The 26166-nt window shown below is 35.5% G+C and overlaps 1 protein-coding gene across 3 annotated transcripts in view; it reads right to left on the reverse strand.

Annotated features, from left to right (window-relative positions):
* LOC117419932 (semaphorin-3E-like) overlaps positions 1-19564 on the reverse strand; it is a 41543-nt gene extending 21979 nt beyond the window's left edge. Inside the window, exons 1-4 of one of the 3 annotated variants that reach the window (XM_034926400.2) lie at positions 18881-19564; positions 6220-6380; positions 4964-5023; positions 4677-4796 (exon numbers count right to left, since the gene is read on the reverse strand). In XM_034926400.2, the coding sequence (XP_034782291.2) occupies positions 4677-4796; positions 4964-5023; positions 6220-6380; positions 18881-18995 (456 nt within the window). In that variant the 5' untranslated portion in view covers positions 18996-19564. Of the gene's footprint in view, positions 1-4676; positions 4797-4963; positions 5024-6219; positions 6381-8537; positions 8590-18880 lie in introns of those variants that run through there. The other 2 variants (XM_034033335.3, XM_058985882.1) reach the window with 2 other exon arrangements.
* Between the last annotated feature and the right edge of the window lie 6602 nt (positions 19565-26166).

Consider the following 26166-nt stretch of genomic DNA (forward strand, 5'->3'; position numbering starts at 1 on the left):
AAAAGCATCAGATATTATTCATTCACAACATGTCATTCTTGCTTGTTTACCAGGGCTCATATGGATAGTGATTGTATCAGATCTGCCAAAAATGTGACTTGGTTTTAGTTTACTTATTTTGAACAGTAAAGCCTTTTTTTAAAAAACTCATACTTAACAAAAAATAAATAAATCAGATTCACATTGACCTGATTCTAGCATCAAGATTAAAAACAAAACATATATTGTAATGGGGTAAAGTCTGACGATTACTGAATTAAATACAACTTTGTAAGCATAATGCACAGGGAATTACAAAACATGACATGAACTGAAAATGAACCTTGCTTAGCACTCTGACAATATGAAAATAAATGTACTAGGATTTTACTTTATATAGTACTCTGAAAATTTCTTTAAGGGGGCACATACTAATTCTAAAATAGATTTTAAGATCACAATTAACGTATCGCTGAGCTACAGACAAAACATCAGAAATTGGGCAACTACAATTGACAGTTAAGTGTGCATTCATTTTCTTACATATTAAGACCCTATATCCTCTAATACCCATGTAGCTGCTTTAAAACCTGTCTGACCCAATGTGGTTCAAATTTGCATGGCGTCATCCCCAGTTCAATTAGATTACAGTGCTTAGAATCAAACACAATGTTAAATGATAAAAAACAGTACTGCAGTTTCTGAAGACCACAGATATACAGGCTGATTAGGTGAAGGGATCTGTTTATTGTATGGGTGTGAGGTGTTAAAGGTTCACTCTTTTAGCAACAGGATAGACAGAGATCTAAGCCTGAGATTTCAGTGCATGGTCTACATGCAGTGGGTTTGGAGTGGTAATGAAAATTGCAAGTAACCGTGAAACATTGCGTTGTTGAATCGATAGTGCTATTTGTGTGATTCATTAGGGAAATGATTTGAAGTGCTGCTAAAATGCACACTATTTGTCCCCTAAAGGAAAAGTCTCCATTGTAGTGAGATGACAGCTGTAAGCATATATAAATGTATATATATATATAAATAATGGTACAGTAGTGGAATAGCTTTATGGTCCATTTAGACTTGAGCTTTGGCAAACTGACAAGCCAACTAATAGCAACCATACTGTCTGCCATTGATACTTGAATTACTGTGGCAGTGTGCCCCACCCATGTGTGTGTTATGTGTTATATGTTGCATGTGGTGTGTTAATGTTGGTATGGGGCTCCCGAGTGGCGCATCCAGTAAAGGTGGGGTGCAGGATGCGCTCTACAGTCTGGACGTCGCGAGTTCGAGTCCAGGCTATTCCTTTGCTGACCGAGGACAGGAGCTTCCAGGTGGCGGCGCTCAATTGGCTGAGCTCCGCCCAGGGGGAGGGAGGGTTAGGTCGGCCAGGGTGTCCTCGGCTCACCGCGCACCAGTGACCCCTGCAGTCTGGCCGGGCGCCTGTGGGCTTGCCTGTAAGCTGCCCGAGAGCTGCGTTGTCCTCCGACGCTGTAGCTCTTGGGTGGCTGCATTGTGAGTCTGCAGTGTGGAAAAAAAAAAAAATGTTGGTGTATAGGTATTGGTGCACGGGATATAAATGGGTCTGTGTAGCACGAGTGATTTAAAATATATAGTTGTATTTAGGCACAGGGATTGCACAAATCACTCCATGTGCAGATAAAGTATGTAATAGTATGTGAGCACGGGGAGTGCACAAATTAGTTCACGTGCTGGGATTCAAGTGAATAATTAATTAGTAATTGAATCCCGGCACAACTGTATATATAGATGTACGTTTCACTCACTCGGGGTTGGGTGTTTGGTGAGTAGAAAACGGGAGAGAAAGTTGGGAGTAAGCTTTAAAAGAATAATTAATTACAAATGCTATTTCGTGCTGGAAGGGCCAGCACAATACTTGTTTGTTTGTCTGTTAGTCCACTGTTTGTTTAGTGTTAGTCCGTTTTGTTTGTCTATTTATTTTGTCCTCAAGTGCCGTGTGCTGTTTTTGTTTAAATCTTTGAATGGTTTGTTTAATAAAAAAAAAACACTGAGGGCAGCCACTACATCTCAGTTTCAACCTCAGTACTGCCTGTCTGTGTGTTGTTTCCTGAACCTGACGTCACCACCCACCCACACGCACCACTCAAGCCATCTGTGGCAATTACCCAGAGGCATTTACAGACATCATCTTTAAGTGAATCACCTTTTTGATGAATATACAAGATAACAGACGTTAATAGTTAACTCTTTGAAAACTTCAGCTCTAATATTATAGGAACATAACACCACTTGAAACAGAAGACCACAAAATGGATCAAATATACACATATGTTTATCTATGATTAATCTTAAAACTACATTTGCAAAACAGTGAGCTTTTGATATCTTAATCATCCAAGTATTGCCATTTATATACAGTAGTGTAAATTAAATTGATCAAAATGGTAGAGGAACTAAATATTGCCAATAAGACAAACTTTGTTGTACTGAGTTAACTGACTTTTACTAACCTAAAGACAGATAAGACTCTAAAGACACGAAAGAGACTTGCAGGCACTGTTACTGGTTTTCTTTAAATCAGTAAAGATGACAGTATTACTAGTTCTTCATAAATGCCTTACAAAACTAGCATATTTATGTTACCAATGTTTTTGTATGTTATTACTGAGAAGCTCATACAATTATCATGCAGAACAATTATTCAAACTGTCTGCCTATTTTCTAACTAGATCCACCGTTTTATCCGTTGGCAGATCGCATTACCTACATAACGTTCTGCAGTTTTAAATGAATAAGTAATGAGCATTTACTTCCGGTTCAAATTATACTTCTGGTTCAAATGTTTAAATGTTTAATTTCATATTTTCATAATTCATGTATTTCATAGATGTAATTTCTTTCATTAACCAAGCAATTGTTAAATTAAATGAATGCATCCCAATATTATAATTCCATGCCTGAAATTCTCAGAATAATAATGTGACATATCTACAAATTAACATGTATTAATAGCAAACAAATGCATCGATAATACCAAACAAGGCCAAACGATGACCAGTATAGTCAAACTGTATCACAAACTGCATCACAAACTGCACCAATTAAGTTTAGTTTGAAAAATAAACTTCATTCATAATTTTTGCTTCAGTATGTATACCGAGCATCAAAAGAAACTTATCACTATTATAACACATTTATTTTCGAGAAAAAAATAAGGTATATAAATGATGGACATTGACGAAATGTTTTTGGTTTCTGTGGCTCGCCATCTTGGGTGCTCACAGCCAGAAATTTCAAACCTGGCGAGACGGTATAACCAGACACACTCTGTCAATGACAGGCCACAAACTGGGAGACCAAGAGTCACAACACCTGCCCAAGATCGACAGATCATTTTGCAGCATCTTCGTGATGTCAGTTGTTAATCAGCACAATAAAAAGTCACTGCACCTGCTCTAAAACAGAGTTTGTCATTTTTTTATCACATCTAGTGAATTTTATCCAAATATAAATGCTAAGTTTCTTTTGATGCTCAAATATAAATGATATGTTTCTTTTGATGCTCAAATATAAGTGATACGTTTCTTTTGATGCTCAGTATAGTTCAGTAATAACAATTCTTGCATTTGTGCAAGAAGGTTCCCATCTGAATGTTCCATTTGTTTGAATGTTCCAATTGTTTGATACCCCTGAAGTTCTAGAAACCAATATGGATCTAATGTTCTTCATAAAACAGATGTTAACAATTGTAGATGCTTTACGATTGGTGATATAAAAGGCCTGTATGGAGTACATTGAATTGTAACTTTCTCTAATAAAGTAATCACATTATAAAAAAAGGTTTCACTTGACCTGTATGTGAGTATAAAAGGTTATACACATGGTAAGCACGTCATTTATACTCTTACTGAGATTCTTTTCAATTTCAGTTTTCCCTTTGGGATTGGTGGAATGTTTGTTTTCATTTCCTACTCAGTTGGTTCAGATCTTCTTCAAAAAATGAGCAAAGTGTTGAGGGAGCACAAAAATAAACTTGCTAAATGACAGGAAAACATGTAAATCATTGGAGGCACAATTCCCTTGAGGAAAAGTACTTAATTATTCTCAGCTCTGATTAGACAATTAGAATTTCACTACCTTTCTTAGTAATGAGGGTTTAAACATAAACTTACATATTTCTTGGCCACTTGCCTCCTGCATAACCTAGTGCCTGTTACCAAAATATTTCCCATACCTCTTGATATATACCTTTCTGTTATAGTATAGTATTTTGCAATTACTGGACTAGAAAACATATACAAAAGATGTCAAATCAGGAACCAAGCTGCGGTTCCATAGAATGGATGGGGGATAGACCATTTAGAAACACTACTAGACAATGCAGTATAATGTTTCCATACTACATATACTGTATGTCAGAATATTCATATTGTAACATTACAGTACTCCCAACCAGGGTAGACCTAGTAAATGAATACCATTCTGAGTGTCGGGGGGAGGGGGGGGGGGGGGGGGGACAGATGGTGTGTCTTTAGGACAGCTTTTCATATGGAAACTTTACCTTTGGGGTTAGTGCTTAGTATAGCAGTTCATTGGGGTGGGGGTGGGGGGGGGGGTCTAGATAACTTTTCCTTGGATAAGTACAGACTTACTAAAACATACATATAATCTTTTTAACAGGTAATATCAGCGTTTGTAACAATGCATTCTCTTACCTCTGTCCAATGGCCCACCCTAATGTAGGCACATACAGGATCAAAAGCGCCAGTCCCACAAGCCAGAAGATGAGTTCTGTTATATTGGTGAAAGACCCGGATAAAATTTGCACATTCAGCCTAAATAATGAAAAAGAAAGAAATGAAAACGTCTCACAAGCATTTTTCAGTAAATCAAAATGTACAGTAAATAGCAATTGCAAGTCAGAAGTATGGGTTTGTGGGTATATTTGGGGGGAAATAAGTTGTTTTTTTTGGAAGCTTGCTGGTCACAAGATTATACTTACCACATCTTTGCCTTCCATTCGACATTCTTCCACTTGAGTATGTGTGCTGGGCCAGTGTATCTGTTATGAAACGGAAAGAAATATTTCAAGTCAATAGAATTTATGAAGGTAAAATATTACAATAACTGCCACAATATAACATTACATTAAAGCAATTTAGTAAAACAAAAGAGTTCTGTTAAGTAAGAAATAATTTCTTTTTTACTGTGGAAAATGAACCTTCTTAATTCAGTTCATAATTGATCAATTAAAACTGAATTGGAAATCTCTATTGAGCATCTAAGCACTAAATACATAAGATTTATCACCATTAACAACAAAAACATAGCTCAATGTGGGTAAGCACAGGTATAACATTTGACAGTGATTATGGTTTGCTTTGCTGACCACCATAGACAAATCATGGTTATAGGAAAAGATTTGGGGATTTAGCCCCACACATTTGAACCCAACAATGCCCTTAGGTTCAGAATCAGGGTAAGTAGGAGCAGGAAGTTGCTGCTCTTTGAACCGATCAGTTCATTTTCAGTACTGTTTTGCAAAATCTAATCTAGGTTGCCTAAATTCTTATGAGGCTCTTTAAAAAAAGAGACAGGCATGTGTAAAGGACCACACATGGAACATAACTCCTAAAAATTGCAAATGCTAACCAATTTTACAATTAATAGAGGCATGCTTCTGAATACCAATAACATCTATATTACAATTTGTCCCATTACCAAGAGTAGCTAGAAATTATTTGTGAATTGTCCCATTTGGCGGTTCCTTTGAGGCATTCATGCTAAAACATCTCTAAACAGAATGGGTATTTAATTCTGGACCAGTTATTATAAAAAGTAAATATCCTGTTTTGTGGTAGACAAAAATCAGGCTGACATTCTGATATTAAGACAGGTACACACTATATGATAAGTGCAAACACTTAGAAGCATAAATAGGTAAAGATATATGTAGAGAATTTACTTTTCAATTACACATAAAAAGAAACACAAATAAGAACAGGAGGGGTTAGCTGATGTATTACTTTTTATATTAGGCTTAACTAAATTTCCTGTTAAGCAGAAGGGGAGATCCTTTATCTTTAAATAAAAAATGATTGAGCATATTGTATTATACTTTTGCCCCACATAAACATGAATTATGTCAAAAAGATTTATTTATCATAAACAAAAGGTTCAAAAAGTCAGAAGGAAGAAAGAAATGTGTTTAGAGAGTCTTCCCAATGACTGAAATACAATGTTCTTCAGTTACCATACCTCTCTGTACTCTTCGTTAACTCGGTCCAGGTTCAGAGAATACATAAGGTCTCGACCTCCCACAAACAAACGTTCTTGATACTCGTCCAGGAACATTGTTCGTAGGTCCAAAAAACCACGTGGGCCGTAAAAAACTGAGGTTCGGTTTAAATCCCACAGCTCTGTAAAAGCAGCAGAAGTAGGTTTTGTGTTATATAAATTAAAGATTATTTAAAACATTTTAACATTGTTAATATTTCCATGTAATTGTTGTCTTCCTAGCGCTGATTGGACAGTACCAGATTATAATTTTCAATGTGTTGCATTTTTAATTCAGTGTCAGTTTATACTGCTATTAGAATTAGGGGGAGGCTAACTGTGAAATGTATATATGTATGTACACCATGCCTTTACTTGTCACTTTTATTTTATGTTGTCCACCTATAGCTGTGTGTATTAAGCAACCTAGGGTCCGCCTAATGTTAAAAAACCCGCCGGCAACCTGGCCCTTTAAATCATTTTACTCAGGCACTGTGAAAGATAGCCCTGCTGGTAACACACCATTAGAAGGAGTAGAGTCTGGGCTTTAAAACAAGGTCCTACTGATGTATTTATGGTACTGGACCATGTCAGTAGAGAGTGAGTGTTTTGCAATGTTACTGCTGCGCTGAAAGACAGACCTACCACGGTGCTGTAAACAAACATTTTCACACAAAATCTTTACAAAATAAGAGAAATGGCGACATCGAAGGCACAAGGACCTCTTTTCCGATATTGTTGTGTTGTGAGAACAGAGGAAACATAATTTAATCCAACAAGTTTTATTCAGCAACACAGCAGCAAGCAGCATGAACGGTAAGGTAACGGTAAGGTAACGGTAACTTCCTGTGTAGTATCTATACATATTGACATCTACTGTCCTTTTGCGGTACAACACCACATGTTTGTGGATCAGGTGCATGAGACAAGAGCTGTTAGGGTTAGTTTACCATGGTTGCCACCTTGCTGGTCATTCAAGCCACAGTGAATAGGTCCATCTTGCGCCACATATCAGGGTCCCTGGGACGAATAATTTGAATGTGTTTTTTTTTCTTCTTTTGCACATTTCTCAATTGTTCAGTTTTTTGGTTGCTTTTGGTTCCTTTTGTATATATGGCCATAATTTCTTTATTTATTATCCAATTTGTTCAAAAACATGTTTCCATGTCCCCTACATGTTAAAGTTTCATTGTACACTGTCAGATTTGAATTAGCCATGCAAAAATAAATTTTATAAAGAATAAATAATGTTTTTTTTTTCTAAAAAGCGTCTCTCTTTTTCTCTGGCTTTTGTTAACTGTATTGAACAGGGTGTCTCAGACTATTTAACTTTTTTATGGAGTGTCTGCACATTCATTTCATGTATGACATGTACCTGTAACCTTTATAGTTAAAGAGTTATAGCCACAAATCTAACAACAGTAAAAATAGCTCTGACCGTTTATGATGTGTCCTGTATCCTGTACGGATTCCTTTCCCGCTGTCATGACCTCATAACAGACTTGTATAGCACTAACAAAGAAAAGTTTTATTATGCAGGCAATAAATGTCCTTGATATTCTAAATACATCTGCTTGAATTCATATGGCCCCATCAGGATGACACTGGGATGTAGCCTTTCATTTCCTGTATGCCTGTGAATGTGGTCAACCAAAATCTGTAATCTCTTTGTGGTTTGTGTATGCCATGGACGACTTCAACCAACTCTGAGCCAAATGAACCAAATGACAATCACAATAATGTCCCCCTGTGGCTAAATAACACATAGAACACAATTAAATCATTTTTTTGGACAAGCTAAAAAAGTTATTCTGAATGAATTGAAGCTGGCTGTGAAAGGCCTCATGAGCCTGGAGCTCAAACCTCATTGCCAGTAAAACCATCAACTGCTGTGAAATGAGATCACCAACCCATACACAAACACATTATACATTATTAACAGAGCAACCTTCCTGGAGTTTGTTTTCATGGTCAGTTTAATTTATTTGGATTAAAGACCTGAAGGGTACTAGTTCTTCCAAAAGTCATTGTTGACAGTGGAAAAATATTAAGGCATTCTGTATGTGTATAGAACGGAATAGGTGGGGTTATTTTTGGGTACAAATTAAAATAATCTTTTTTTGATCTGTTTCACATCATTTTAAAGATTTGCTTATTGAAAATTAAATGTCCATAGGTGGTATTTTGAGGCAAATTCAAAGGCACAGATGGTATAAAACTAGCAAGGTAGAGGTAGGACAAGCTACTTAAGTCATGTATTAGTTTAAAGAAACAATAGTTCATCATGAAGCAACACAGACCTTAATCCAAAGTACCAGGAGCCTTGTTTCCTCATCGGCTCAGACAGTGGCTGGTGAGAGAGAAAGGACTCTTTACAGTGGTTAAAATAATTGACCATTGTACTGTAGCAGAACAGTAACCATATGGATCTCAAACCTCCGGGCACCCACACTATTTCACTGACTTGCCAGGGAGATGGGTAGTGGCAGCGTGGACCCATCCTCAATGGGTAAAATCCCAGCCCTGGGATTGAGTTTCAGATTAATTTAAAGAGTATCTGTTGAATGTCTCCAATCTGTAGCAAATTGTGTACAGTCCCACATTGGGAAATATAACCCCATAGCCTTAGGCTGTAAAAACCCTAAAAAAATCCCTAGGGCATTCAACAACAATAACCTGCCTTTGTGATTTTCTTCAAAAGGAAATATGTGGTAAATTCAGCAACAGTAGTGGTTAAGTGAATTGAATTGGGCCAAATAAAACAGATGACAGAGTCATAATTTAAATTCCACAGTCCTAAAATGAAAGCTGTACAATGCAATGGGTGTGCGGTGTTTTTGACTGGAGAACCGAACCCCCTAAACTGACTTTTACTGTTCATTTTTTATTTTTATTATTCAGACACATTCTGGAAATGACTGTATGCACTTAAGCATCCACAAGCACCACACTCTTCTCTGTGTATGTATACAGCAAGTAGGCTGGTTGATCACTGAGTTACAAATATTTAGCATTCAAAGAAGCTAAAACCAGTATTTTAAAGCATGCAGGGATGTACAATATTACTTTTCGTTTTAAGTTACCAAACGGCCTCCCCTGTTCATTGTCAATTTACAGCCTTAGTACGGCAGTAAAACTGTCAGCGCCCTGGATGAGAGTTAATTGCCATTGATTGGTACTCAATTGTAAACATGAGGGACATCAGCATTTCATGTTTTTAAATCAACACGATAGTGAATGGATTTATTTAATGAATTTATTGAACACAATTATGAGCACAAGTACCACATTTTGGCATACCCCTATTGGGAAGGAATAAAATTATGCCAGTGGTAGGCATAACATTCGCTTTTGCCCAAGGCCCTCATGGTACGGGTGGTTTTGCACTGGCTATTTGTCGAGCTGAGCGAGAACCAAACCGTGAAACCCTGGCATCACAACACATCTGAATCTGAATCAGAGCAAGGCCAGGGGAGGGGTTAATAATTTTCGTCATTATGTTGCGGCGTCTAAGGCTAAGAATCTTGCTCTTCATATCCAAGTCAATGCTCTCTCCGAGAAGCATTTGTCTCCTCTTTTTGCATAATAACACCCCATGCCATTGCATTTCAGTTGTATTCAGTCATATAATACAAAACAAAAATGAATTCTAACACAACTGTAACCTCTGGAGTTGCCATTTTCAACTCAAATATAGCACCTCTTAATACTGCATGATCAACATTCATTGCGTGTGACGTCAGTTGGAAAACAACCAGGCTCCTGCTAAGCCTCACCAGGCTGGCTCGGCTTGGTTGTACAGTGGAAAATAAGTATTTGAGTAAGCCAGACATGTATTGAGATGGAATTTGGGATTCAGATTCATTTTTTAACATTCAAAAAGAAACCTCTCCTATCACTACTGTATTTAGAAGAAACCAGCATGTAACTTTCCTAAACCAAAATCCTTGTTCAGGATTGTCCAGGAGCTTAATATCATGAGCTTCATTAGCCATGCACACAATTATTTGTTTATGAAATACATCTGTTATGTCAAACAACTTAAAAGGTAAAAAAACATCTCTCTAACCTCTTCCACAAAAAACAGCCTGCATTAACAAAAGGTTAGTTTTTTTTTTTTTTTTTTTACAGTTTCTGTTTCTTTAAGCTGTAAAACATTACAGACCATGTCTTTCAAATCATCATGGCCTTAAGCATTATGATATCATTGCATTCTAAATCGAAAAGGTCAGTGTGTGAACATTACACCGCTCTGCAATGGTCATTGGATCATTATCAGTTCAGAAGGTCTGTTAACATAGTCTCCAAGTGATCAATATGACTTATCAAACTTCTTTGGTCATTTATTCTGAACACATGTTTTATTAATTTCTTGAGTGGTGGACACTTAATATAAAATGGTGTACCCTGTACAGCATATCCTTACTGACCTACATTCGACAGTGATGTGTATCAGGAGGAAACAAAACACCATTGTGAGGGTTATGTTGAAAACTCTTGCTTGTTTTTAGGCTATTTAGGATTTCAAAAGAATTTCCCATGAGAGATTGGAAGGGCTTAAAGGTGAAGACTAGGTAGATAAAGTGATACTGAACTTTTTCATCTTTCCATTTTTCTAGTTAGGGATATTAGTGACATTAATCTAATTAAACAGCACACAAGCCCTTCTTACAATGTTGACCTTGAAGTTAAATTGAGGTATTGTTCTACCATACATTGTATATTCTACTGCATTGGATTTGACTCTGAAAATACAAAAAGTCACAGGAGGGATCCAGCACCAGTTTTAAATAAAGCTTTTTGTGGTGAGCTTGTCAACTTTCTTCTTCATTACAGAACTTTATCTTAGTGCGAACCAGGTCTTTAAATCTGCACATTGTTCTGGAAACTCTGCAACCTCCTGTAACATGTCTACTGACTTAGTTACTTATAGTGTTTCACATATAACACATTACTATTCTGTTAGTCTCAAAAAACAGTTTGCAGTATTAAAAATAGGTGTATTTCCATCTACTTCCACTATCTGGTCTCTTAATTGATTTAACTTTTTTTGCTGATGCATACCATGAATCATTTAGAAAATTGTGTGCCATAGAACAATGAAACTTGCTAGCAACAACAGACAATGAAAAAAAGGATAGTTATAATTATAGAAGGTTCTGTCTTTACATAATTTGCATACCAGATTGACATGAATCCAGAAGGTTCTGTCTTTACATAATTTGCATACCAGATTGACATGAATCCGGAAGGTTCTGTCTTTACATAATTTGTATACCAGATTGACATGAATCCCACATGAGTCAAGGTGTCAACCATTTTCTTCTCATTTGACTTGTGACATGAGCTGGTTTCAAACCCTGGTACCTAGACACAAGAAACTAGTGAACTAACCTGTACCTCCTAGCTTATTGTAACACTACATCTCCTCCTTATACATCCCAATACAGTAAAGTGACAGATATAAGGGTTTGATTTAACACCATACTTACTGCACCACTTTTTTTCCCTAAAAAACAGTCATTTGATACAGTGCAAGAACCCCTGCTGATCAATCAGCTGAAACGTGCACTTACAAAAATTCAAAGTGCAAGAGTAAGCTTCTGGTTTTATTTAGACACAAGTTACAGGCACAGAACCACAATGCAAAAGCTGTTTGTATGAGGCTGGATTATTTCTCAAATATATTTTGGCTTATTGAGGATGAATTGCTGTAGATGGCCCTTCAATGTCCTTGCCAAGATGTCTCGACACAAATATATTATTACAAAAATAAAGATTGCAATAGTGTGTAACATACGCAATTAATTAAATGACTTAAGAATATCTTCTAATTAAACAACTTAAGAAGAGTGTAGATATTCTGTGAACAAAAATTTCATCATGTAAAATGAATGATTGTAAAGAGAATCATTCATAAAAAAGCAGCCATAAAACACGCAATTGTGGTATGTTTAGTGATAGTATGATAAACGTTCCGACTAGAAGTCTTTCTCAATGTTTTTAAACCTTGTTTCTTTATGCAGCTGAATTTTTGTTTTTAAATGACCACACTTGATCTACTCTTGGATCTGCTCCATTAAAATGGTTCTGTTTAATCAGACACCAGAATGAGAGTAGTGTGATAATGATGATAAAGTTGTTTCCTCTTTGGAATGAGTGTTTATTTCAGTTAAGCAAGTCTAGCAATTACCTGCTTGTCCCAGTCTTTAACAAAACAAGTGAGTTCAATTGCGTTTAGGATTCATTTTTCCAGACACTTAATATCAATAATATCTAGCCTTGTATAGTATAACTGGGGACATGCAATTCATAAGAACATAATAAAGGTTACAAATGAGAGGAGGCCATTCGGCCCATCTTGCTTGTTTGGTTGTTAGTAGCTTATTGATCCTAGAATCTCATCAAGCAGCTTCTTGAAGGACCTCAGGGTGTCAGCTTCAACAACATTACTGAGGAGTTGGTTCCAGACTCCCACAATTCTCTGTGTAAAAAAGTGACTCCCATTTTCTGTTTTGAATACCCCTTTATCTAATCTCTATTTGTGACCCCTGGTCCTTATTTCTTTTTTCAGGTCGAAAAAGTCCCCTGGGTCGACATTGTCAATACCTTTTAGAATTTTGAATGCTTGAATCAGATCGCTGTGTAGTCTTCTTTGTTGAAGACTGAATAGATTCAATTTTTTTTAGCCTGTCTCCATACGACATGCCTTTTAAACCAGGAATAATTCTAGCTGCTCTTCTTAGAGCAGCAATATCCTTTTTGTAGCAAGGTGACCAGAACTGAACACAATATTCGAGATGAGGTCTTACTAATGCATTATAAAGTTTTAACATTACTTGATTTAAATTCAACACTTATTACTGTATATCCAAGCATTTTGTTGGCCTTTTTTAAAGCTTACCCACATTGTCTAGATGAAGACATTTCTGAATCAACCTGAACTGCTAGATTTTTTTCATAGATTCCTTCTTCAATTTTAGTGTCTCCCATATGGTATTTGGCACTTTTATCAGTATCTTACACTTTTTTATATTGAATGTCATTTCCGAATGCTGTCTAGATAATTTTGAATGACCTTTTGCTTCTGCAACGGTGTTTGCCACTCCTCCTATTTTTGTGTTGTCTGCAAATTTAACAAGTTTGCTTACTATACCAGAATCTAAGTCATTAATGCAAATTAGGAAGAGCAGAGGACCTAATACTGATCCCTGTGGTACTCCACTGGTTACCTTGCTCCATTTTGAGGTTTCTCCTCTAATCAGTACTTTCTGTTTTCTACATGTTAACCACTCTCTAATCCATGTGCATGCATGTTCTTCAATCACTACTGCTTTCAGTTTGAGAATTAATCTTTTATGCAGGACTTTGTCAAAAGCTTTCTGGAAATCTAAATAAAGGCTTATTGTTCTGTAGTTACCGGGTTGGATCGGTATTATATTTGCAATTCTCCAATCTATCGGTAAACCCCTGTCTCAAGAGACTGCTGAATTTTAGCCAAGCTAAATTTTAATAATTCGGTTATATGTGAGCTGCTCCAACTTGTTCATTGTATATCCCATGTGTCTAAACAGTATTTTGTACAGGTCATTAACAGAACTGTGATACTTACATTTCCTCTACATTTAACTTTTTATACAAAAAAAGTAATTTTTGGCATATATTAATGTTATAACTTTAAAATGATAAAAACATTTAACACATTCTGTGTTAAATACAGCATTAGTCTTAATCTATAACAACATGTGTCGCAGTAGTTTTGAACATCTCTAACCTTGTTATTAACAGTTTCCAGAATTATTGGCTGATTTTGATGTAACAGTGTGATAGACAAAGGAGGGTCCGGTCTGTAATTCAATCTCCTGCTACTAGAGGGCGCTGAACCAGCTGATGGTTTTCCCTACCAGGATCCGCTGACACCTCCATAATTATAACAGATATTCTAACTTGTGACATATGTTCAAAGAAGAACTATACAGTATTGTAAATGTTTAATATGTATCTTCAATGTGGGAGATCCTCCCTTTTTTCATGTATTGGCAGCACTGAAAACAAAAGGTACTATTTTAGAAAAAACATTCAGTCAGGACATTTATTTAACATGTTGTTTTTCCTTAAGACCACTCACATTTACTTAATAAATAGGGTGGGTAGTTAGGGAGCAATACTTGTTATTAGAAACCTCAAAACTGTAATTTACCAATTAGGAAGCAGCATTACAGGGCATTACAACACCACATCTCTATAAAGAAACCTAAATAATGTAAATGAAAGATGTAAAATAACAATACAGGCTGTTTACCAGTTTCAAATTGCAATAAAACCCAGATTATTGTGCATTACATTGGTAGTTGACCTTCTGTACTCTACCTTCTTGACATAGTCACCTACCAAACGAAACCACCTAATCACGGTTCTATTGCTTAATCAGTCTGGCTCGGACATTTAACTGCACGAGGCAGGCTTTACCAAACGGTAAAGTCATCTTCTTTTGGCTCAGATGCTTAATTAATTTAATGTATTAATTTAACATGTAACTACTGTCTTTCACATTCCCCTTCAAATCATTTATAAAACAATACACACAAGCCCTTTCTATAACCAACAGTATGTTTGCAATTAGAACTCAGAATTATAACCAATGCGTTCATGAACAAATGTAATTCTTTCTTCTGCTTTTGAGTAAAGCCTGTGGAAGGCGTTTGCTGTCAAAGTCTAATTTGGCATCATTAATCTGACTGGCATCATTAATCGGACTGTTAGCAATTTATCTAATACAATCATAAGTAATATTAACTACAAATACTACTGTTTAAAGCCTCTGCCTGGTACTGCTTAAGGGGTGAACTTAGAAGTGGCTCTTCCTTGCTGCACTTAGTTGTGCTGAATGTTTTATTATTGTAAATATCCAACATTATTTGACAAGTGGAATCTCTCTGCCATTTGCTTTCATTGAGACTCCAAGTCTTGTGATAACACAACACAGTACAGTTTGGATTAAAGAAGCATATATATTTATGTAGTTTATTGAACTGTCATCAATGTTATTGAAAGGATGAAATAAATTATTATAGTTTAAACTAGTTAAACTATTTACTGAATACACAGTAGAAGCTAAATAGAACAGTATGTATATAGTACAGACATACTGTATAGACCAAGAGGGCTTTTAGTGTCTTTAGAGTAAATTTTCAAGAGCTAAAAAATACAGCAATAATATTCATAGTGAAGGGTGTTTATTTGACTGAGTTACATTTAATGACTTTTCAGCTAACCAAGCATGCAACTGTTATTACAGAACCCCAGTGCCATCAAGGATATATTGAGTATGAAAGTCAAAACACGTTTAGATTATCATTACTGCAGCAGTAGATATAACCATAAGGAAAGTACCCTTTCAGGTAACACTTTATTGGGCTTCATTTAGACTACATAACACTGTATAACTATGCTTAATTATCATCCACATAACATGAACATGAGATCAATTACTTACTTGTATTACTTGTATTGTAACACTTGAAATGTATTTGCTTACGATTGTAAGTCGCCCTGGATAAGGGCGTCTGCTAAGAAATAAATAATAATAATAATAATCAATTGAATAATATATTTTTTTGTTTTATTATAGTAAGTATTGTGACAACATATTTGACCACAAGGTTTACATGTTATATGAAAATAAATTTTCTCATGAAATAGTTGTTAAACATTCTTAATCACAAGCATTTTCAGAATAAAATACTTACAGGAAGGGATGTAAGCTTACCTTTGTAAAAACATTACTGTGAAAGTAATGTGTTGCACTGTGTACTTTGCTAGTATAATTTTTTTTTGTATTTTTTATTTGATATAGTTAAGTGTTGCCTTTAGACAATATGCATTAAAAACATTTCGGACTTATGAATCTGCCACATCGCATGTTGTAGCTGTATGTTTTGTTTTGGTTTTTGACACTGGAACACAGAGCTGTTCTTTCAGCACTACAGCCTCAAGGCAGTTATCTCATACACCTTCTTTATATCTGATTTATATACATCTGCAATAATATACAATAATATACAGAGCTCACACAAGACACAAGCTGACATGCTCCTAAACAGAAACGCATTGTAGCTCCTCAATACAATATAGGACAGTATTGAAGGTATAACACTCTAGCAACGCAATTACGCGCGGGGTGCTTGGGGAGAGGGGAGAGGAGAGAGGAGAGAGGAGAGAGGAGATATTTGTATTAGATTTTTTAAGTCACTTAAAAATAAACTTCAAACCAGTTGTAGTGGACATTTGTTTTATTTTAACAGGACTGTTTTCCTGCAGTTTAAGTAACATTATATCAGTAAGTGGGTACTGACGTCATCATTACAATGGAACAGATGAATCTTGAGGAAGGGGTGGGTAAATTTAAATCCTATAACAGTAGCAAGAGAAATTCTCACTTAACATATAAACTTTGCCAGTGTTATGAAAATGTTTCACTCTGGTACTGCTCACCAGAGAAGCCTGGATGTTTGACAAATTGAAATGTTATTTGGATAAGTTAAATTTTAGTCTATAATGATAAATGTTGTTTCATATTTTCTCTTAGTGTATTGTATTACCTTTAAATGTACATATAGGACTTTTATATAATATAATAGACAATCAGGCCAGATTGAAAGTAGTCCTTTTCAGCCTAATCAGTGCAAACACAATAATTCACAGTGCGAACAAGCAATCAGGGGAGGTGAAACAAAAGGGAATGGAGAGCTGCAAGTAAAGCCAAGCATGTACATCATAACTGCAAAATGTGACTTTATGTATGTGTCTATATTTCATATTAGTTGGTTTAGGATTTGCAACTAATGTGAGGTCTATATGTATGTGTTTATATTTCATATTAGCTGGTTTAGGATTTGCAACTAATCCACAGTTGGTTCAGCTCCACAAGCTGCTATGATTTCAAGGATGTAAGGATGATAAATAATTGTGTTATTAAAGTTAAAATCTACTGGCAGATAAGCATACTGCAAAAATGCACACATAACTCTAAAATAAATGGCTTCCCATCATTGTAAATGTATTACTAGACCACACATACAGGTATGAAGCAGGATTCAGTCCATATACCACACTACTAATGCATATGGTGGTGATGAACTTTTTTTTAATAAACACGCCCAGACATCTTTATCATAACAAAATAGCATGGCTGGAATTCATGCAATTCCATACTGTACAGCAGAGCTTGATAAAGGTTAAAGTAACTACATTCCACACTTGATCTGGACCTGAACCATTTTCTTTCCTTATCTTATGTGGCATCGTAGCACTTAGGCCTACACTATATCTAAATCACTGTATCCAAAATGACAGTGTGCTGCTTGCTGGAGCTTGCAGGCATGACAGGTCGATTTCTTCATATGGGCATTGTACACGTTCCCAATTTGAAAGAAGCTAGTAGCTGTTTAATAAACTACTTAATAAAGAGACATTGGGAGGCATATACACAGGCCGCTTTTAAAGCTTACAGAAATGTGACATGAAAAGCACCTACAGATCGAAAGGATTAAGAAAGAGAGGTGCTGGGGAGTGTGATAAATATGTAAATGTCATGAATCATATTTACTGTACATACTGTATAGCACAATTCATCATGTTATTTTGCTACCATACTTTACTACACCTCTCTGTTTATTAAGAACATAAGAAAGTTTACAAACAAGAGGAGGCCATTCGGCCCATCTTGCTTGTTTGATTATCAGTAGCTTATGGATCCCAGAATCTCATCAAGCAGCTTCTTCAAGGATCCCAGGGTGTCAGCTTCAATAACATTAATGGGGAGCTGGTTCCAGACTCCCACAATTCTATGTGTAAAAAAATGCCTCCTATTTTCTGTTCTGAATGTCCCTTTATCATACCACTCATACCAACATTCCACCTCAAGGAAAACAGAACCTGCATGTTTTGATTGCTATAACACTAGCATTGCTGCCTTCTGCCTAATAAACCAGAAGACAGACAACCTGAATGAACCTAAATATGCACACCTGAAACAACCTGTCCTACTTCGGTTATGAGTTTAGCATAGACCTTTCTCATCACAACAATTTGGCATATTAATTATAGGTAAAGAAATACCCTTTGTAAGTGCTCACTTGAAGAATTGAGATAAATAAAAATACAGTTAAAAAAATCCAGTAAATGAATTTATTTGTACTTATTGGTCTTTGCCTGTTAGTGAAATGTAGGATGATGATTTATCAAACCGTATAAGGATAAAATGAATGCAAATAATTGTTTCACCCCTGTCAAGTTTTCTTAATGTATAAATGTTATAAAATGTGTATATTCTTACAACAATATATGAGTGATGCATTGATTTGGAAAATATTTAATAGAGGTAGAGTAAGGTATAATTCAGGTGAGATATTACATTAATGAACCAGTAATCTGTGTCATATTGAACTTCAGTTGTCAGTGCTGAATGCAAATAATACACTAAAGAATCATAGCAGATAAATCACATCTTTGTTACTGTTTTTATTTTCTTTGTTACTTAGTTTCTAAATACTGCTGTAAGAGAAGAGATTCCAAGTTTTTTTTTTTTGTTTGACTTTCTGTGCAATATACAGTATGTGACCCCCTTGGCACTTTCACCTACCTCTGTGAGATAGTCGTAACCTTGGTCGGCTGCTATGGGCTGCCAGAACTCCACTCCCCAGAATCAACCAAAAGCGAAACAGCACTGAAGTGAGCACCTTCTGTGCCACTGCCATCCTGTTACTGTGTTACTTGTCTCTTCTCGTGGTTCCTTAAATCACTTTCATTCAGTTCACAACTATATTAAACAAGTACCCAAACCTTTCAGTCAATTTGAAAGAGTGTAATATAATATATAAGTTGCTTCATGCCTAAATACAATGTCAAACTAATAGTTCCTTGTAATGGGTTGCTTCTTTCTCTCTCGATAGGAGCATTCAGGAGTATCACTCAGCCTTTATCTGTTGTCTTCTGCTACAACTGTAAGGCTTCTCCCAAATATCAACGAGCAAACCTTGTAAATGTTTTGTTACTTCTTTCTGGGTGCATGGCAGACAGCATTCCAAAGCTCCTCCTCTAGTTTATCTGCCAGTTGATTGCAGCCCCTTTTACTTGCCAAAAAGTATTTTAATTCACCTTTCACCTCTGGTAATTAGAAGAAAGCAGCCTCCTCTCCCTTGCTGAGTCTCAGTGCGTCTCAGATCCAGCAGATCCACCCAGCAGGGATGCAGCAGTCCCCACTAGAGAGGTTCAGTGGGAATTGAAGTAAGCTCTGCAGGCAAGACATATTTCTCATCCACGTGCCATTCACTGATCCGCCCTTTCTTTTCCACTCTCTCAGATCCCCTGGTGTCTAGGGCTGGGGCCAAGGTTTTACTGCTCAGATTATGACAGCACTTCTCTTGAGCAGCACGTTTGTTTTAACAGAAGCAACTCTGATTCGAGTTTAGAAAGTGAGTAAGAGAGGTTTTTGTGAGACATGTGCTCTGTGTCAACACAGTGTGTGTGTGTGTGTGTGTTTATACAGAGCCTACATCCCATGTATACACAAATACTTTTACAATCAGAAGGGTTGATTGATTACAATTAGCAGATGGTAAACACTTTTGTGGACAATTTTTTAGATATATTATATATTTGTCTAGAAATTGCAGGGAGCATATTTTAGAACATGTTTTTAAATCATAACACGTGAAGTAGTTTTCCAGACACCGGCAGGTACAAAGTTTTTTCCAAAGAAATATATTTTGTTTTCTCCAAATAAGTTAATTAATTTCTGTATGCATTCCCAGGACTAGAAAGAAAAAAAAATGTATATCTTATATAGATTTTCCATGTGCCTAAACTTCAGAGTGTCCAAATAGAATATTGAGTAAAGTTCTGTTTTTATTGTGAGGACTCCTTAGGTTTTATCAGTTTTTAATAGATTTAGATAATGTTATCATAAGTATTATTATTACTCAGTTATCAATGCCACCTTTGCCAGTGTGTGTTATAGTAAATAATGCAATTCAAATGTCTTATCAATACTCTAAATCTTAAAGAACATGTGAAAAATGAGTTACACTAATACAAACCCCATACTAAAAGCCAATCAGTGTTATTGGAAACTGTTACAGTAAGCTTATTTGTGTATTTTCTCTGGCATTTTAGGGACAATTTTCTGTGCAGATGAGGTCTCTTACAATGTTTTTCTGCTCTGATCTCTCATCTCCAGGGCTCTCAATATACTTTTGTACTTTTCCAGTGCAATTCTATTTTGTCTCTTTAGTTATCATTTTAAAATTGTTTGCTTTATTTTTAATTGCTTGTCAAGTTAAATCTTTGTTGATGTTTCCTGTAATTTTAAAGTGTTGTAAGATATTGGTTCAGACATATTTCTAAATGAACAGGAAGTTATTTTGAGATATCTGCAAATGATTTAGAGATATCTTTTGAATGAACAGGAAGTCATTTAGAGATAGCTTCAAATGATTTAGAGATATCTTTAAAACCCTTATTTTAAGACAGTTTGACCACATGACTTTCATATTATTTAAAGATATCTGTAAATCGATTTCAGATATCTTTATTTCATTTATAGACATCTCTAATTGACTTACAGATATCTTAAAATTAATTGCTGCACAATTAAATATATCTGTAATTCAATTCGAGATATCTTGAAATGATTTAGAGATATATTTAAATATATCTTAAAATGCAATTTGAGATATCTCTAAATCATAATTTGGCTTGACATAGAACTTCTATATAGTGTCATTTAACCAGGCATAAATGTTTAGATTTTTTGAAGTCAAGGCTGGGAGCATTACACACAGGAGGTTGTTCACGTTTTAGCAGTTGGGTGTGAACTTGAAATAAAAAAGTGCCTGTTCAATAGACCTATTTAAAAAGAAAAAAGATCAATAGGCCTGTTTGATTAAAAAAAAAAGTACAAGCTTCGAAAAACAACACTTGTGTGTGATTGTCCAGGACAGTCTACAGTCATAGCAATTGCTGTCTGAAATTCCCATTGTTCACTCTGACAAGGACAATTAGATTTTTCAGTGGTTTGGAAATTGAACTCTTTTAAATTACTTGTTAAAAAAAAAAAAAAAAATCAGTTCCTTTTTATTCATAATAATGTTTTGCGTGGTTTTCAAACTTTTGTTTAAACTGCTGGTTGGGTAGTGGAGCAAGTGGTACATGGCAAAAAGAAGAAAAAAAACACTTTTCAAGGTGGAGGCACAGTTACCTTTGGCCAGTTGCCCAGATGAAATTATTCTTGCTGTAAGTTGTAAGCATTTGTAATACAAACTTAAGGAACAAGCATAAACATATTTATCTAAATATGAGTTTATCAAGATATCTCTATAGCATTTTTTATTATTATCAACAACAACAACAAGAATAATAATAATGTATTAATTTATTTATGTTGATTCCAGGCGTCTCCTTTTTGTTAGCTGTTCTATATGCTAAAATAAATAATTTAATAAATATTTCTGCCTTTTCTTTTCTTACAATACATCAAATATCTTTAAGGTTGTCTCCTGCAATAGCCCCACAAAAACCTGAATTCCACTTTACTTGGTTTTTGGCATAACTTGTGAGTCTGCAGAGGTTTGGCTTTAACTTTAAAAGGCAGCATTTAGGTTTAACACTTTGGAACCACTTGTATTTTATGGTATCGTACTTTCCATTTATTTGGGTGTGGTTCTGGCAACACTATTTTGATTGTGCTCTTTATTATGTTACCACTGGAAACTATTTTCATGGTTTGGCTTAAAAATGTATTTACCATCACCAAATATTACCATATCACTGCCTATTTGCACTATAATGTATCTGCACATACAGTACATATCAAAATGAAAATACAACCCATCAGAAAACCACTAATAAGGTAGACACAGGGAAGGATTAAGTCTGTTCTGCCTCAGCTAAGACAGGATAAATGTTGGTATTGTAACTAACACGGCCAACCGGTTACCTGCTGCCTGCTAGAGGAAGCTTGGGACACTGCACTCTAGCAGACACCTACCAGGGGAATCCTGGGAGGAATATGCAAATAATGTAAATAAGCACAAACAACGCTAGGATTTTGGAGAAACGTGTTCTTTATTAGTTATTTTATAATTGAATTGTTGTTCGTGATTCGGATTTATTGTTCCTTTTATTGAGCTATATGGTTCAGAGATTGTTGGCTTAGTTTTGTTGTTCACCCATGTTGTGGCGTGTGCCGCCCTGAAAGCCTGTACAATGTTAATCTGTGGGGGTGGGGTGGTACTTAACTGCTTGGCTGGCTGGTGGTTTGCCTGCTTTTAATTAAGAGAGCTATCTCTGGTGTCCGCCTCTCTCCCAACAATAGCGCTACAGTATTAAAACAAAAATTCACAATGCCACCTAATTGCTTGGTATTAAAAAGCAAATTGAAGGCATGTGTGTGTCATTTTTATGTGTTACCATTTTTGTACTTTTTATTGTGTATTAATCATATAAAGCTGTCTATTGTATTTAAATATTGTAACATTCCAACTGTAATCTATATTTTCATCTGCAGCTATTGTTTGAGTGAAGTGCAGCGAAAACAATATGTCAAAAAAAGGTTTTGTTCTTTTTTTGCACAAAACTTAAAATGACAGAAGAAAACAAACACAGAACATGAACTGCACTTTGATTTTTTCAAAAAACTGTTTTTTGTTGCCCCTATATGCATTTAATACCAGCACACATTCCAGGGTCAGCCACACAAACCATCATATAATAGAATACATTAAGAAAAGTCATAGTAGGCCTATGAGGTCATTTCTTTACAAACATATATTTACATAGATACATATTTTTGTTAATTAAATTCACATCACTCACCATGAATAGATCTACCAGAATTTGTTATTTCTCTTTTTACGTTACTGAGACTAATGATTATTAATCTAAAATGTAAACGCAATCTAGCTTATAACGTACCCACAACAGCAATAAATGTCTCATTCTACTGTATAAGTAAATATCGTGGGAAGATGCTCACGGGTGTTTGTGTGGTTCCACACTAAAATACAAGTGGTTACTTTAAGGGTTAACTGAGGGTGAAGTTAAAGAAAAAACAGTACACTCAACAAGAAAAAAAAAACACTAAACAGGCATTGTTTATGTTATATAGCTTTGAAGATTATCTGAACCTTTGATCTTTGTGGTTCATCTGGGCAAAATCAAAACACTAAACTGACCTTTTCTGACTCCTCTGGTCTCTAATTAAACTGAACCTTTGGAATTATTTATATGTGAGTCCAGCTATTTATTCTTCATACAGTACTGACCATCTACATCTTCTAAACACATACAAACAAAACGCTTACGTGCACACCTCCTTGTCTTGAAGCAACGACACACACTCTTTATTGAGCAAACCTTTTTAACATCCTTTATAATCTGACATACAACTAAAAGGAAATGTTCACAAAACATGCCTTGACATATAATTTAAAGTTTATGAGCTCAATTTAGCTGGGCCCATTTACACATACCATCCGTCTATGGCGGCCAACCAGGTTAAATCTTTAATACTGGCAAGGGGTAAAAAATAACATGAACATGCTTATAAATTAAAATACCTAAAAAGTCGTTCATTAAACAGTAAGCGATTACCTATGTTTAGATGCTAAGCTATATTTTAGAAGTTAATGTAATTTGCTTGTGAGTTCATCATTTTAAAGGGAATATCAGCCCCATGTTTTAGCATTTAAATAAAATCCTGAAGGATGCAAAAAAAAAAACATGTTTGTGCTTTTCAAAATAGGCAGCAGTGTGGAGTAGTGGTTAGGGCTCTGGACCCCTGACCGGAGGGTCGTGGGTTCAATCCCAGGTGGGGGACATTGCTGCTGTACCCTTGAGCAAGGTACTTTACCTAGATTGCGCCAGTAAAAACCCAAATGTATAAATGGGTAAGTGGATGTAAAAATAATGTGTAAAAAATAATGTAATTGGATGTAAAAATTATGTGATATCTTGTAACAATTGTAATTCACTCTGGATAAGGGCGTCTGCTAAGAAATAAAAAATGGTTATTAGAACCAACTCTAAATTGTTCTCATGCATAAAACATGTTGTGGGTTTCAGAACAGCTGCTCGTACTACTGGATTGTCTGGCAAAGCTGAATACACAGTTTGTCATTAGAAAGCCAGGATGCTGCTAATTTTATTCAAGAAATAAATAGGTTCCGTTTCCATTGGTTTGGTAACTAGATTGTATTATCCTAAGCTACGATACAGTATTAAAATCAAACCAAACGTATCCTGTGCTTTTATGCAAAATAAAAGTGATTACTCCATTATTGACACATAAGACTCTGCCGATGCTGGATTCAATCATTTGTGTGCCCATATACTTCAATAGAGCAAAACCTAGTAAACCTGGTCCAATGTGTTTCAAACATTTGCAGATGTTAAATCATACACAAAATCTGATTCCAGGTGGAGGTAATCCAATTCCCTATTCTTAATGTTCAAGAACCATTGGTTCAAAGTAAACAGCTTTTAGCAAGGATAAAAAATTAAATGCACCGTTTTTAAAATCCTCAACATACTATTTGCATGTCAAAGAAGGGGCCTCCAGGCACAAATATTGCAGACCAGATGTTTATTTTGATATAATGAATTGTGCAAAACTGTCAGAATATCGGTCTTCTTTTTCAAGAAGGAAAAATAAATATGAATTGATAACTGTAAATGTTTCTTTATTTACAGTGTGCAGTTGTAGACTGTGAAGCTTCAGGTTCTGGATTGCAATCCTAGTTCACAAGGTATTCACTAACCTAATTACATTAAATAAAACATCAGAATTCATGTTTGAGAGAGGCTAAGTGGTACAGTGGGCTACTTGTATTAGCCAGCTTTTCACCTCTTGAGGCCTTGGTTCAAATTTAGTGCAGATCACATGTGAAATGAGTTTGGGGGTCTCAATTTAGCACCCAAAGGGGAAAAAACACTAGGCTGGTAAATCACCTCATTGTTCAGGCGGCCATAAAAAAAAAAAAAAAGGAGCTGCTGGGCAATTTCAAGTTAAAGCTGTCAAAAAAAAGAAAGACTCAGAAAGTATCTTACATGACCCAGAAAGTGAAACTCAGGGTCCATACTTACCTCTAATTGGAGCGTGTGGTGCAACACTGTACTATGTGACGGCACAGGATTTAAAACACTATACATTTAAAATAATTTTTTTTACCATCTGGAGTGAAGCAGAATAGGCACAAAAAAGACTTTGTCATTAAATAAGTTAATACAGATGTATTTAATGTCCTCTTTTTAAACACAGAAGAGATTATTCTTACAATATTAAAGCTGGTAGAATATGCAATAGGTGCAGTATGTATTGCTTCTTAAAACGGCATTATTAAGCTCATCCAACAGCTTTCATTCAACGGCTTAAATAGCTCAAATGTTTTCTGACTCAACAACCAAGATTATTCGATCAGAAAATATTTCTGCTGCTATTTCTTTCTCTCCACGACAACAATACTACTTTGATTCTCCATAGAATAAAAAAAAACTAGATGGTATATATGTCAAGTAAGCCACATGCTAGATATGACAACAAGATTGTGTTTGGGATTGATGCAAACTGTTTGAGGTGTAAAGAAGGACAGCAACTGTAAAGGATTGTGAAAAACCACACCAAATATTCTAAAGGGTTTTTAATATAAAACTACTGTCATACTTTTATGTCTTCACAGATCATATAGAATTGGATGCAAGGCCAATAAAACAGTGCTTTGAGGGGGATCCAGGAAACACATGGGTTAGAAGATATGATGTAATTGAAGAAACCTTACAGGATATCCTTGTTTCAGTTTATCGATCACATGTTTAATTAGATGGTGCTGCAATGTTGATGGATAAAGCAAGTATTTATCATAAATCAAACAA

The sequence above is a fragment of the Acipenser ruthenus genome, chromosome 14 (assembly GCF_902713425.1).
Source record: "Acipenser ruthenus chromosome 14, fAciRut3.2 maternal haplotype, whole genome shotgun sequence".
Taxonomy (NCBI): Eukaryota; Metazoa; Chordata; class Actinopteri; order Acipenseriformes; family Acipenseridae; genus Acipenser; species Acipenser ruthenus.